This window comes from Mus musculus, chromosome 5 (assembly GCF_000001635.26).
Source record: "Mus musculus strain C57BL/6J chromosome 5, GRCm38.p6 C57BL/6J".
NCBI classification, from domain to species: Eukaryota; Metazoa; Chordata; class Mammalia; order Rodentia; family Muridae; genus Mus; species Mus musculus.
In genome coordinates, this window is record NC_000071.6 from 38409746 (window position 1) to 38425534 (window position 15789).

The window sequence follows — 15789 nt, forward strand, 5'->3', positions numbered from 1 at the left end:
GGTGGAAAAAGCCTTACAGAATGCACAATTACAACGTATTGAGGATTCGCAGCCTTTCAGTTTGTGTGTCTTTAAGACAGCACAATTGCCAACCGCAGTTTTGTGGCAGAATGGGCCATTGTTGTGGATCCATCCAAACGTATCCCCAGCTAAAATAATAGATTGGTATCCTGATGCAATTGCACAGCTTGCCCTTAAAGGTCTAAAAGCAGCAATCACCCACTTTGGGCGAAGTCCATATCTTTTAATTGTACCTTATACCGCTGCACAGGTTCAAACCTTGGCAGCCACATCTAATGATTGGGCAGTTTTAGTTACCTCCTTTTCAGGACAAATAGATAACCATTATCCAAAGCATCCAATCTTACAGTTTGCCCAAAATCAATCTGTTGTTTTTCCACAAATAACAGTAAGAAACCCACTTAAAAATGGGATTGTGGTATATACTGATGGATCAAAAACTGGCATAGGTGCCTATGTGGCTAATGGTAAAGTGGTATCCAAACAATATAATGAAAATTCACCTCAAGTGGTAGAATGTTTAGTGGTTTTAGAAGTTTTAAAAACCTTTTTAGAACCCCTTAATATTGTGTCAGATTCCTGTTATGTGGTTAATGCAGTAAATCTTTTAGAAGTGGCTGGAGTGATTAAGCCTTCCAGTAGAGTTGCCAATATTTTTCAGCAGATACAATTAGTTTTGTTATCTAGAAGATTTCCTGTTTATATTACTCATGTTAGAGCCCATTCAGGCCTACCTGGCCCCATGGCTCTGGGAAATGATTTGGCAGATAAGGCCACTAAAGTGATGGCTGCTGCCCTATCATCCCCGGTAGAGGCTGCAAGAAATTTTCATAACAATTTTCATGTGACGGCTGAAACATTACGCAGTCGTTTCTCCTTGACAAGAAAAGAAGCCCGTGACATTGTTACTCAATGTCAAAGCTGCTGTGAGTTCTTGCCAGTTCCTCATGTGGGAATTAACCCACGCGGTATTCGACCTCTACAGGTCTGGCAAATGGATGTTACACATGTTTCTTCCTTTGGAAAACTTCAATATCTCCATGTGTCCATTGACACATGTTCTGGCATCATGTTTGCTTCTCCGTTAACCGGAGAAAAAGCCTCACATGTGATTCAACATTGTCTTGAGGCATGGAGTGCTTGGGGGAAACCCAGACTCCTTAAGACTGATAATGGACCAGCTTATACGTCTCAAAAATTCCAGCAGTTCTGCCGTCAGATGGACGTGACCCACCTGACTGGACTTCCATACAACCCTCAAGGACAGGGTATTGTTGAGCGTGCGCATCGCACCCTCAAAGCCTATCTTATAAAACAGAAGAGGGGAACTTTTGAGGAGACTGTACCCCGAGCACCAAGAGTGTCTGTGTCTATGGCACTCTTTACACTCAATTTTTTAAATATTGATGCTCATGGCCATACTGCGGCTGAACGTCATTGTTCAGAGCCAGATAGGCCCAATGAGATGGTTAAATGGAAAAATGTCCTTGATAATAAATGGTATGGCCCGGATCCTATTTTGATAAGATCCAGGGGAGCTATCTGTGTTTTCCCACAGAATGAAGACAACCCATTTTGGATACCAGAAAGACTCACCCGAAAAATCCAGACTGACCAAGGGAATACTAATGTCCCTCGTCTTGGTGATGTCCAGGGCGTCAATAATAAAAAGAGAGCAGCGTTGGGGGATAATGTCGACATTTCCACTCCCAATGACGGTGATGTATAATGCTCAAGTATTCTCCTGCTTTTTTACCACTAACTGGGAACTGGGTTTGGCCTTAATTCAGACAGCCTTGGCTCTGTCTGGACAGGTCCAGACGACTGACACCATTAACACTTTGTCAGACTCAGTGACTACAGTCATAGATGAACAGGCCTCAGCTAATGTCAAGATACAGAGAGGTCTCATGCTGGTTAATCAACTCATAGATCTTGTCCAGATACAACTAGATGTATTATGACAAATAACTCAGCAGGGATGTGAACAAAAGTTTCCGAGATTGTGTGTTACTTCCATTCAGTATGAGAAATTTACTAGGACAGCTAATTTGTCAAAAAGTCTTTTTCAGTATATGTTACAGAATTGGATGGCTGAATTTGAACAGATCCTTCGGGAATTGAGACTTCAGGTCAACTCCACGCGCTTGGACCTGTCCCTGACCAAAGGATTACCCAATTGGATCTCCTCAGCATTTTCTTTCTTTAAAAAATGGGTGGGATTAATATTATTTGGAGATACACTTTGCTGTGGATTAGTGTTGCTTCTTTGATTGGTCTGTAAGCTTAAGGCCCAAACTAGGAGAGACAAGGTGGTTATTGCCCAGGCGCTTGCAGGACTAGAACATGGAGCTTCCCCTGATATATCTATGCTTAGGCAATAGGTCGCTGGCCACTCAGCTCTTACATCTCATGAGGCTAGTCTCATTGCACGGGATAGAGTGAGTGTGCTTCAGCAGCCCGAGAGAGTTGCACGGCTAAGCACTGCAGTAGAAAGGCTCTGCGGCATATATGAGCCTATTCTAGGGAGACATGTCATCTTTCAAGAAGGTTGAGTGTCCAAGTGTCCTTCTCTCCAGGCAAAACGACACGGGAGCAGGTCAGGGTTGCTCTGGGTAAAAGCCTGTGAGCCTAAGAGCTAATCCTGTACATGGCTCCTTTACCTACACACTGGGGATTTGACCTCTATCTCCACTCTCATTAATATGGGTGGCCTATTTGCTCTTATTAAAAGGAAAGGGGGAGATGTTGGGAGCCGCGCCCACATGCGCCGTTACAAGATGGCGCTGACAGCTGTGTTCTAAGTGGTAAACAAATAATCTGCGCATGTGCCGAGGGTGGTTCTCCACTCCATGTGCTCTGCCTTCCCCGTGACGTCAACTCGGCCGATGGGCTGCAGCCAATCAGGGAGTGACACGTCCTAGGCGAAGGATAATTCTCCTTAATAGGGACGGGGTTTCGTTTTCTCTCTCTCTTGCTTCTTACACTCTTGCTCCTGAAGATGTAAGCAATAAAGTTTTGCCGCAGAAGATTCTGGTCTGTGGTGTTCTTCCTGGCCGGGCGTGAGAACGCGTCTAATAACAACAGACACCTTGAATTTTAACGGGTTGACTCCAGGGAAGAAATGGTCTCAGTCACCTGTAGTTGACATCTCAGGAAGCCATTAGCCCATGGAGAATGGCCCTCCACTAGACCATTCACCCTAGTCTTTGAAAAACACAGGCCTCTCCCAGGGTACCTGACACACTCTTTCTTCAATTTGAAAGCAAGCAGCTTCCCACAGCCTCACCTCACCCATATTCCTGCCCATACTAAATCATTAACTGTAAAGAATTTGAGACAGAAGGATGCGTTCATTTCTCATCTGGAATGAAATCTACGTGGCCCAGTTTGCTTCTGGGCTGGAAGCAGTGAGAGATTCCAATCTATTGCCCCTTCCAGACTTGCCATGACCAAAGCAGGGTTGGAACCCCAGAGAATCAGGAGCCTGGCGATTTCTGTACCTACTATGTGCCGTGCCCCTCACAGACCTTCTTCCCATTGCAACAGCTTTGGAAGGAGGGTGTTGCTAGATGTACTGCCTTCAGGTTCTTGGGGTGTATGTGCCCCAGAGGACCTTAAGAGAACGAGCTATCTGATCAGGTTTTCCACACACTTCAAAAGAACAATGAGAAAATCTCATAGAATAGAGAGGCTGAGAGGAGAGACTCCATTCAGTTCCATTTAGCTTCAGCTTCTGAGGGCTGTTGTGTGGTAGGGGTTGAGCCACAAAGACTTACCAATTAAGAGAAGCTTGAGACAGGGCTCCAGCTGCTACAAGGGGGTCGCTAGAGATATGGTGTTAGCTGGGCCTCATGAGCCACACCAGATCACTGCCAACTCTTCCTTACTGCCTTTTAACATTTAGGAAACTGAGGAATGAGGGAACAAGTCCCCAGGAGAGTAGGAATTTCCACTCTAGCATTGTTGTGAGTCTGTGTGAGTGGTACAAGCTCTGGTCAAGCAGTGACATCAACAGGAGGTGGTCAGAGATGAGATGACCCCCTTCTGCACTGTCGTGTCCTCAGTACAAGAGTTTTGGGGACATCTCAAAATAGAGGGAAAGCCCTCCTCCTCCAGGACTGCGGGTGATCTGAATATCACTTTGACTGTGATGGAATTCCCTCCGCCCTTGTATAGCTGCTAATTCATTCATATCTCCATAGGTGTGGCTCTAAGTGGACATGATGGTCATAATATCATGATGGTCACATGCTCCTGCTGGGATGGGAGAGAGCTGGGTTCTTCTGCAGTTCTACCTCCGTCCCTGCGTGACCTGGACAGTCACATGACAGCAGTATATATGTGGCTGTCCTCAAGAAGGAATTAGAATGAGCACCACAGAGACAGAACTGGTAAACTCCCAGAGGGCCACTCTGAGCTGGGACACATGTGTAGATTGCTCCTGATGAATGACAGCCACAGGAGGATTGAGCAAGAGCACTGGCCTCCTCCCTGGTCTGCGTGTGCTCGATCCAGCCATACATGTTCATACGTGTAGCATCAACCTAACTGCACACAGTCCACAGTTATCCTCACCTGGCTCATATCAATCATCTCCCCACCCACTCAGATGTCACCTCCTCCAGGAAGCTCTTCCCAAGCTCCCTGTTATCACCTCTTTGGAACTCAGGGCTTCTCTTCAGTGGCTCTTGGCACGGGGTGACCTGTGAAGGCATCAGGTTCCCAATGGACTCTTACCAACAGGCCTCAGCACTCAGGACCCTACCTGACTTTGATCCATATCTTGTTTTCCTGGGACATTGATGAAAGAGTCCATGGAGAAACCAAGTCATTCTTTCTTCCTAGCTACCAGGAAACTCAGAGCTATTTCTTTAGTGGGTCCTCCTGGGAAAATGACAGAACTATTTCCTGTGGCCCAGCCATTGTCAAAGCCAGGTTGGATGCACTTCATGTCAGTCACATAATGAATCTGATGAGCTCAGTGCCACAGACAGGGCACTCAGGTGAGTTTCTTGATGGTTCCTAGCTCCCATTGCTGCCTGTGTAGCCTGACCCATGACCCCGTCCTGTCATCCTAAAAGACGCTCTCTTTCAGCCAAGTCCTTCTCATAGGGGCATCTCTCTGGTTCTCCCTCTGCCTCCAGTCCTACTTTCTAGAAGGATCCTTGTGATGGTATGTACAGTCCCCTCTTCCAGTCTGAATCCAGCTGATTGGCAGCCTCGATTCCATCAGTGACCTTCATTCCTCCGTCTTGTGCCACCTTCAACTTTGACTGTCAGTAGAGAGCCACCCAGGGGATTAATACGGCTCACTCTGGGTGCTCTGAGATGATGAATAGTTTAATCCACTGATGGATATTAAATTTGAAGAGACCATGGGAATGAGGGAAATGTGGAAGGTGGGGCCTGACTGGAGGAAGCAGGCCACCTGCCAGTGTGCCTTTGGGAGCTGTCGCTTGTTTGACACTTCCCTGTGAAGGCTCAGCCCAGGTTCCTGATTATCACGTGTGAATTGCTTTGCCATGTCTTCTACTGTGATGAACAGAAGCCTCAGAAACCGCCCTTCTCTTTACATTGTTTGTATTAGATATTTAGCCACAGGGGTGCAAGGTCTAATGGACACTCCATGCCTTTGCCACAGGTTCAGGCTCTGGAAGCAGACCCCTTTAATAAGAAGAGGGTGGTGGAGGCCATTTCTCTGTATTGTACGCTAGCACTATGAAGAGCTGAAAACAGTGGGAGTCATTTGTAGAACTTGAAGACTCACTGAGATTTTGTAAAGGCAGAGTTCAAAAGTTCATCTTTTTATTTTTAAGACGTGTTCTTAATCTGTAGACTAGACTGTTCTTGAGCTCATGAGGATCCTCCTGTGCTGCAGGATATTTGATCACATTGTGAACTCCAAGACTGTGAACTAGAAAAACCTGTTTCTTGTTGTGGTGCGGCTCAGCCCTAGCACACACCTTTAATCCAAGAACTTTCTGTAAACAGGATTAAATAAAGTCTGTTATAGGTTAAGAGGCAGAGCAAGCAACCAGTTGACAGGGAGTGATAATAAGAAAACACAGGAAGTAAAAATGAGGGACACTGGGTTGAAGGGTATTTAAGACAGCATGGAGAAGAAAAGAGGGCTTTTTACTTCTGGGACATTAGTGGAATAGAGTGGTCAGCTGGGTGCTTTCTTTCCCTTTCTAAACTAGCAAGCCTTTACCCCAACATCTGTCTCCCAAGTCTTCATTGGTAAAATTGAATATCTGGGATTTTGTTTTTTAAAAACAACACTCCTAGCCAGGCATGGTGGCACACACCTTTAATTCCAGCACTTGGGAGGCAGAGGCAGGCAGATTTCTAAGTTCAAGGCCAGCCTGGTTTACAGAGTGAGTTCCAGGACAGCCAGGGCTATACAGAGAAACCCTGTCTCGAAAAAACAACAAAAAACAAAAAACAAACAAAAAAACAAAAAAACAACAAAAAAAACAAACAAAACCAACCAAACAACAACAACAAACACTCCAGCCTCATTTATCAGAATATTGGGTTTACACACATGCTCCACCATAACTGGAGTTTTCTTTTCTAATTTTGTTTGGGAAACTGGAGATTGAACCCATGACTTCGCACATGCTAGGCAAGCAGGATACCACGTACACTCTTTCTCCTCAGACATGTCTGCCCATCCTAACAGACCATTCAAATTACCCCAGGATGCAGGGATGCCATCTTATGATCATGTCTTTCCCATTGCCTGACCCAACACTCAGTATGTCAAAATAAACAAACAAACAAACAAACAAACAAACAAAGAACAATTGTTTGCTGAACATCTGGAATGAAATTGGTACTGTTATTGATAGAAATGCAGATCTCAGTATTATTTTTCACCCCAAGGCCTGGATCTCATTATCTTTGCTCTTTTTACCAGGTGTAGGCATAGTACTTATGTATTATGACTTAATACATATATCAAACACACATACAGTTATACCTGTATACACACATTCCTACTGGGCTGTGAAATCAGACTTTGGAGTCTCATTCACTCATTGCACTCCTATTGTCCACTCTGACTATATGTAATTGAAGCCCCTCCCAAGGGTCCTTCCTTATCTGGGCAGGTAGAAAGGAGTTCTCCCAAGCCAGGCTATATCATGTTGCCACAGAGGACTCCATTTCTTCCAGCAAGTCCAATTGCTTTCTGGAATCATACCTCTTAGGCTCTTTTCAACCACCCTCTTTCCACTGCTACCAGAGACTCTGCTATCTGAACCGTGTCTGCAGCTGGGGAGGTGAAGAGAGTAGATGTCCCTCAGCACTGTGCTTTCAGAGATGCTGACACTTGCCCTGTTCTACCCTATAGCATCTTGCTGTGATCCAGGCATTGTGTGATGAAAGGGAAGGACCCTACCTTTCATGGCTCCTGCTTCATCGTGCTTTTCAAAGAGAAGGTAGCGTGGGCTCTCAGGGAGAAATGGCAGGCTTGCCAGCTGGACCAAGGCAGGGACAATGATCACTCCGAACAGGTATGGCCAGGTGCTCTCCTGTAGGGAGAAGACTCTGCTGATGGAGGGGCCTTTCGTTGTTTTACTGGGGACACTGGACTCTGCAGGAAGCTTGGACTCTGCAGGAAGCCTCCCTACTCAGCTTGTCCCCAATGGCAGCAGCTAAGAGAAGCAAGAGAACACTGAGTTTGGGTAGCCTCAGAGTCCCCATGGATGGTCTCTGAAAAGAAAATGGATCTTGGCAGCCAGGTCACTCAGAGGGTACCAGAGGGTGGCTGCTCCCTAGCATGGGTCACCACAGTCAACGGGGGGCGGGGGGTTCTCATTGGATTTCTTCCACTCCTCCAGCATGGCTCACCATTGGCACAGAATCAGACATGCTTGAGTGTAAAAACTGGATCAAAAACTCTTCCCGTACAGTATCCACCATCTTCCTCTTGTCCATGAAGATAGGGGAAGGAAGGGTGGCCCTTATGTACAAAGGGCCTTCATTTTCCACTGGCAGGGAAAGAGAAATGGCTACCTCCAACTTACTGTGTACAGTGCAACTTAATGCATACCATGCAATTTAAATGCACCATGGAACGTATGTTCTTGTGCCCATCAAGGTGACATCCTTCCCTGTCTTTGTCACCCAGCTTTACAAATATTCTCCCACTGTGTACTTGGCATAGGATCATGTCGCCCTGGGCAGTGTTGATGGGGAAGACAAAAGGTTTTAGCTCCAAGCTGAAGACTCAGTGTGTTTTATTTCCTAATTTAAAAGAAAAGAAAAGAAGAAAAAGAAAAGAAAGAAAGAAAGAGAGAAAGAAAGAAAGAAAGAAAGAAAGGAAGGAAGGAAGGAAGGAAGGAAGGAAGGAAGGAAGGAAGAAAGAAAGAAAGAAAGAAAGAAAGAAAGAAAGAAAGAAAGAAAAAGAAAGAAAGAAAGAAAGAAAGAAAGGAAGGAAGAGAAGACATCCTAGGAGAGGATGACACATTGGAACCTGAAAAGTCTTCACCCAATGGGCAAAGGTCTGCTAGCCTATTCAGGGCCAATAAGCTCAGAGCCCTTGGGTGTATGTGACTACTTGTCTTCATCCCATAACCGATTGTCCCTGTCAGCTTTTCTGAGACCCGCTATAGAGCCCTGATGGCAGAGAGCCCATGAGAGTATCAGACACTACCAGGGATCAGCAGAAGGGACCCCTAAAGCACAGAGCAAGTCAGAAAGGGCCTGCCAGGACACTCAGCCAGTACTGGCTCAGCCCTCATCTCCAAGGTGACTCCAATCTTCCCTCCACCTCTCTGAAGCTAGTGAGTCCATCTACTCAGCGGCCAGCTTATTTCTTGCATTTCCCTTTGAATGACAGGCGAGGCCAAGCCAGGCTGCTCAGGCTGCTCAGTTTGAGGAGGCTTGTGACTAGAAGACCATGCAAAGAGAGTGATCTGTGAAAGGTCAGAGGGAGCAATCAATGGGTGAGGAGTGTCAAGAGGCACAGATAGGGTCTGTTCGGATGTCATGGAATGTTCTGAATGTATATGGGCTCTGGTGGTATCACTTTGTGAATATTCTAAAAACCACAGGGTTTTTACTATAAACTGGTATGCAAATTATATTCCGCTGATCCATTTTAAACCATGGTAGAGAACAACGGACAGTCTGTCAGTTCTGCCTGTGTATTCTGCACTCACCACCCACCGTGGGTTGAAAATATTCAGGGGAAAAAAAACCATATTTGTGTTGAATACTCCCAGACAGACGTCTTTCTCTGTCATCATTCCCTAAGCAATATGGTGTAACAACTATTTACATAGCATTTGCATGGCATTAGATATTATAACGAGTCTCAAGATGATGCGTAGGTTACATGAAAATATCACACAGAAGCATTCTGAGAAGAAGCAGTAAAAACCACCATAATTAAGGCAGGCCTTTCAGCCTGGCCCATGGTCACCCAGTGAATGGCAAAGAACCTTGCTCTTGAGCACGTGGCTCAGATCTGAACTTGCTTATATGCCAATCACTATGGCCATGGACAAGTACCCTAAGCTGCCCAAGGAGGGGCCTCAAGGTCGCCAGAGGTGCCTTGTTTTGCTTGACAGGAGCTGGAGTCAGGTGAGTTGGATTTGACCAACTGTCTTTCTGGTGCAAGGGGCCATCCATGATGTTCCTTGGCAGTATACCAACGTGAGCCAAGAATCTCAAGCTGCAGTGGCATCCAACAGCTGCCTTCTCTATCTGGAAACAAACGAGAGTGGGTGGGGCTTTCTCATGCACTGACCAGTTTAAGTTGCTACTCCTAGAGGGTAGCCTCAGACTCAGGCTGTTTCTATGTTTTACATGTTTTAAAAACATATAATTCAAGGTAACCATATGAAAACAAATACTGCATTCTCTCTCTCACGTGGATCCCAAATTCTCGCCATGCACCTGGATGGGAGTAAATGTTGATAAAAACTAGGAAACCAGAAAGAGTCCCAAGAGAAGAGAAAAAAAAGGCTTTAATGGAGGGCTTTTAAGTGTGAGTGTGTGGGCAGTGCAGGGGTACATATGAGAAGGAAAGAGAGTACAGTGGACAAAGGGTATGGGAGCCTAAGGGATGGAGATGAGGGAGAGATGGTGGTAAGGGGAGTTAAGCGAAACCAAGTCTGAATGGAAATGGCATGAAGAAACCTGCTACTCTGTTAACTGATCAGACAACTGTGTATTGTTCTCCCTTAGGTGGGACTGAGGCGGGTGCCACAGGTGTTAGCATTGGAGGGGCCAGTGAGGGCCTGAGACAGGGCCCCAGCTCAGTGGCTTTATGCCAGGGTCCTTGTACCCATTGTCCCCAGGAGCACAGATGTGGGTCATCTTGTCTAGCAAGACGATGTTTAACACCCCAGTGGGGAAGATCTGTGGGTGTTTCTAATAACTATGTCTTGCTCCGTCAATTGCAAGGCTTCTGTTTTATTTTTTTTTAATTTTTTTTCTAAGATTTATTTATTATTATATCTAAGTACACTGTAGCTGTCTCTTCAGACAGCACCAGAAGAGGGCATCAGATCTTATTAAAGATGGTTGTGAGCCACCATGTGGTTGCTGGGATTTGAACTCATGACTTTTGGGAGAGCAGTCAGTGCTCTTACCCGCTGAGCCATCTCTCCAGAATAGCCTTCTAGGTCCTATTTCTCCCAAGCTATAGAAGACTTTAGTTCTTTTTATATAATCCCCTCCTAGACTACGAGAAGGCCACCATTTTAAAGTACAGTAGGCATCATGGATCTCAGAGTCAAGTTCTTAGTGTTGTACAACACCTTGTGTCCAGGGATCCCAGAGAAATGAAGCAGGGGACCTGAAGGTGACCAGGCCACACTGGCTACTGGTGCAGGCGGCTTTGGCTGATACTGAATGTGAAACATCATGATGTTGCCTATCTTCAAGGCTCTTTGGAAATTCCAAGGGCATTCTTTATATCTCTTTATACTCATGGTCTGTGCATGGGAGGCTGTCAGTGGGATGAGCTCTCTATACAGCTCCATGAAAAACTGAATTGCTTTGTTTTTCAGTGTTCTTCCTTCCAGGTGACTGGGTTTCCCAAGAGTCACACCTAGTCTCCCACCTTGATGTATCTGCCAGTGCTCGAAGCATGGCAGGTGCTCAGCATGTGCTGGTAGACTGAATGTGTTGGGCGAGGTGACAGGTGACATGGATGTAACTGATAGACCGCCCCCCCCCCAGATATTCTTGACGTATTTGTTTTTAAACTTAAGCTTTTCCTACATGGCATTTCTCCTATTAAAGAGCTGACACTTTATAGTAAGATGATGGAGATCGCCCCCCCCCCCCCCGCAACACTCTTGGGTTTCAGCTCTATTGGAAGAAACTTGAACCCCGAATGGTCGGGAATGCATAGGAGATCCCTTGAGAAGTTGGGGGACCAGCTGGATGATGGGTTAGCTCTTCTGACCCCTGTGTAGGCTCGTCCCTTGTTATTGTCCCTCGGTTCAAAGCAAAACAGAGCTATAGCTCTCTCAGGCCTGGCAGTTGCTAACCTAGCTAGGGAATTTTTGTGTCGGTTCTATTAGGCTAAATCTGTCCCCTGAGCAGAATTCATCAGTCATCACTCAAACCCAGCTCCAGTGGCTCATAACAACACAGCAGGGACCCCATCAAAGGAAGATACAGGTGCAGGTATCAGGCAAACTGTGAGATAGATGCTGTATGCAAAGCTGGGCCACCCTGAGAAGGTGGCTTTGCTGCACATCTGAGTGATCTCAGAGTATGGAGGAGCTGGGGCTCCGTTGGCAAAGAGCTCCATCAGCGGTGACTACAAAGTCTGTGACTTTGCCACTCCCACATTCAGCCACTTCCCAAGGAAGGGCCCTGATGGCCACAGCTTCACAGTGCCCTGGGATACAGCATGGCCACCTGAGTGTGGCGTAGCAATCTTTCCCCTCCTCCCAAATTGCTCTCCAAGAGCCTGTTCCGTCCTCTGAAACATCTGCATTCCTTATGGCCATATTTGTTTTAGATATTTTTGGTGTGCATCCATGGCCTGATTCTATGTCTACAAAAAGAAAGATTCTTTACAAGTTTATGTCATTACCCCCATTTCCCTCTGTTATCAATAATGGTATGACGATCCATGGACATGTCCCTCATATGCTAAGTCTTTGCCAGGACCTCACGTGGGGACCCCATATTCCTATACATGCAGTGCTTATCCCCTCCTGTCCACCACTGTCTCCTTCTTCCAGAAAAGGTTGCTTGTCTTCTGCCTTGCATGGTTCTCAAGACAAGCCTCTGTTATTCCCATTTTATAGATAAGGAACCTGAGGCTAGGGGGCTGCTGGGAAGTCTTACAGCAAAAGCTATTCATAAATCAACTTTATTCTACTCCTATTTGAAAAAGAGTCAAAATTCCACACTGGTTTTAAAGGTCACTGACCCTGTGAACCACCGCTAGCCAGACTCTTAGATGGGACATTGTTGACAATGTTTGTCCCTGTTTGTACAGATTTACTGAGTCTTTGGCATCCTTGCTAGTTCTCCTGATTCTCAGCTGAAGAAGCCAAGGTACCGAGAATTTTCTACCCCATTGACAATTACACTCCCTATATACACTATAAATTATACACTATAAATAGCTGTGGGGGTGGGGCTGAACCCTGGCAGGTGGTCATCAGCTCTGTCTCCTTAACCTCTGCTGTCCACAGGGTCAAACAGGCCACTGTGTAGCTGTACCCTGCTGAGGCACACCCAAATTCCATGACTATAATTGTAAAATACTCTCTCTTACTTCCCAAGGAGTTAGCTACCTGCTGTTCTCAAAGCCACTCTCCTTGGAATTGAAACCCGTGATTAATCCCTTCGCCAGCCTCCTGTTTTCCAGTTGAATCGCCATGGCTTCTGAATCCCATTGTTCTCTTTGTCTGCCATGTGCTTCTTTACCCCTCACTGATCAGCAGTTCCCAAATAGAACTCAAAGTGAGAAGGCTCGCAAATGCAGCAGGACACTGAGGGATGCTTGCAGATGTAGTGGACTTGTAGGGATGCACACAGACTCTCTGTACAGATTGGGTTTCTCCTTAGTAACTCTGAATTTCAGAGATCCATAAGGTTTGAGGTTTGATTTCAGATGAGGCTGAATCTACTCATTCATGCTCCCGTGACCTTGGATGTCATCTGGGGATACTGGAGTCCAAGGTTGGAGGGAGGCTGTGAAATTAGATCCAAGTTTACATTATGATTCTTCTGCTCCTAGCTATGGGATCTCGGACTTGCTCTTTATTGGACCAGTTTGCCCAGCTAGAAAATGAGCCTGCCTCAACTAGCCTGTATGATCCATACTAACCCAATAGCTGGTCTAAGGTCACATTTGCTGCCCCCTGCCCCAAGCCCAGGGACTGTAGCATCTGAATTGGTTATATGGAACACATCTCAGGACTGGGTATGAGCCTAGGAGTTGGAGAACAGACACATTCTAAGGGCCTTGCCCCTCCTCTTCAATTCTCATTCTCTCTCTCTCTCTCTCTCTCTCTCTCTCTCTCTCTCTCTCTCTCTCTCTCTCTCTCTCTCTCTCTCTCCCCTCCCAGTTTTTCTATGTGTATCTGTCTGTTCTCTCTCTCTCTTTCTTCCTCTCCTTCTCTCTCTCCCTCTCTCTGTCTCTGTGTGTGTGTCTCTCTCCCCCTCCAGTGAGGATTTCTATCCAGCTACCTGGAGCCCACACCTCTGAGCCCTTTGCTGCAGCTCAGGTCTGGAGAGATGGCTCAGCACTGCCTGTTCCTCTAGAGAACTCTCCAGGTTCATCCCCAGCACTCACATGGCAGCTCACAACTGTCTGTAACTCCTGTTCCAGGGGAATCCACCACACCAGGCATGCACATGGTGCACATATCTGTGCATGCAGGCAAAATGTCCATACACATAAAAAGAAATAAATAAATCTTTCAAAAGAAGAAGATGCCTGTTAATCTCTTTTCTCCTTTGTGTGTTTCTACACGTCAATCAGCCCTCGCCTGAAACCTAGCAACACTGAAATGAGTACCTGCCTCAGTTTCTCAGATAAACTAGATGGCCTCTTAGATGCTATGATACTGCTGTCTACCTTTCTGTCATGCCTTTGACTCCTCCAAGCTTGTGCCTTGCCCAACCAGCTCACTGTGGTATCACAAGCCCAGTGCTCAGTGATTAAGTAGGGCCACTAGTGGTCTGCGTCACAGACTCTTAGCTTCCACCTCCCTCCATCCTGCTCTTCTTCAGCACATGTAGTCAATGGCCATGGTCCCCCTATCCCTGGCACCTCAGCCCACATTCCAGGAGCACCTCACATCCTCCATGCCTCTAATCACATGACTCTCAGGACACTCTCTTCACAGTTTAATTTTTAATGATGAAAATACCCTGATCCTTCAACCCATTCCACCATCATACCTTTACTCCCAGACATTCTCGGAAGGAAGTGGGAGGGCCTAGGGCAGTGATGGGTCGGCAAGGCAGCAGTAGGGCATCCTAGCCCGGGCCTTATGACTCTAGCATTTCTCATGACATCAGTCTCCCAGCTTTTTGTATGTTCTTGGTTCTCAGAGCTGCAACACACACACACACACACACACACACACACACACACACACACACACATACACACACACACACTAAACCCATGAATAAATGAGTCCTAGAAGCACAGACTGTGGTCTTCATCATCTATGACCAATTTCCCGAGATGCTCTGAGAGTCTGTCCTATGGAGATACTGCCTATCCAGGGATCTGAAAAAAGAAACAAGCTCTGATTATCATATTCTCCTGACTCACTAAGTCCAAAGCCTTAGTAGAAAGTAGAGTCAAAGTCTGGATGGACAGTGCCCTATTTGGCTTTGAGGTCACATCTCCCAGTATGACTTTCTGTCCTAAAGTTCCATTACATACTTGACAAGCTGGTATAGCCACCAGGAGCTAGGTAAAAGAGAAAAACTAGCCTATAGTATAGGCTTGGCCTGGCATCTTACCAGTAACACTCAGTCAAAGACAGCCATTGCCACCACTTTACACACCTCAACAGGACTCAAGTGTGGTTACTCTTTGAGAGACTTGCTTAAAACCTCATCTGGGATACAGAGATATTCATACTTCTGAGGTTGTAATCTACCTAGCTGGACTTTGCCCACACAGTCCTAGTCTTTCACCTTGCCCAGACTGTCCCCAAGGTTGCAGCTGTAGCTCCAAGTATTGAGTAAGCCACTGGAGCACGCTGGATGGTAGGGAGACAAGGAGAGGCCTCTTTCTGTCTCTTCCCCTCACCAGAGTACAGCGACCACCTTGTCTAGGCCAGCACCCATTCTACAGACTCACATACTCTTGTAAGTGCAGGTAGCAGGGATTACATCGGCCTTGCGAGTTGTTCACACAACCATGCTCTCCCACAAAGCCTGATCAGTAAAACAGGAAGTGTGAAGTGAAAACTTAAAGGTTCTTTGGAAACTCCGTTGTGTTGGATGGTGTTTTGCTGGGGCAGACAAGTGAAGGAGTGGTTTCCTGAAGTGGGCACAGGTGAAAGGCTAAGGCAGACTCGTGAAGGGACATTTGGCTGAAGCAGACACAAGCGAAGGGATGTTCTGCTAAAGCAAGCACGTGAAAGGACACGTGATGAAGGAGTCTTTGCTAATGACATGCATGTATTGGCCCACCTTACACTGCACAGTTTGAGCTCCATTTTTGTCAGGACTTCATGGAAAAAAACACTTCTGGTGCTGTGCTGCAGTTTCTTGCCACTTCCACAGACTTGGGCTCATTGGCAGAGTGAT

The 15789-nt window shown here is 46.3% G+C and overlaps 1 protein-coding gene across 13 annotated transcripts in view; it reads right to left on the minus strand.

Annotated features, from left to right (window-relative positions):
* Slc2a9 (solute carrier family 2 (facilitated glucose transporter), member 9) overlaps positions 1-15789 on the minus strand; it is a 153876-nt gene that overhangs the window by 60474 nt on the left and 77613 nt on the right. For 9 of the 13 annotated variants that reach the window (XM_006503685.4, XM_006503684.4, XM_011240690.2 and 6 more), the window contains one exon: positions 7430-7562. The exons of the other annotated variants lie outside the window; for them this stretch is intronic. In XM_006503685.4, coding sequence (XP_006503748.1) covers positions 7430-7562 — 133 coding nt within the window. The remainder of the gene's footprint in view (positions 1-7429; positions 7563-15789) is intronic. 13 annotated transcript variants of the gene reach the window in all.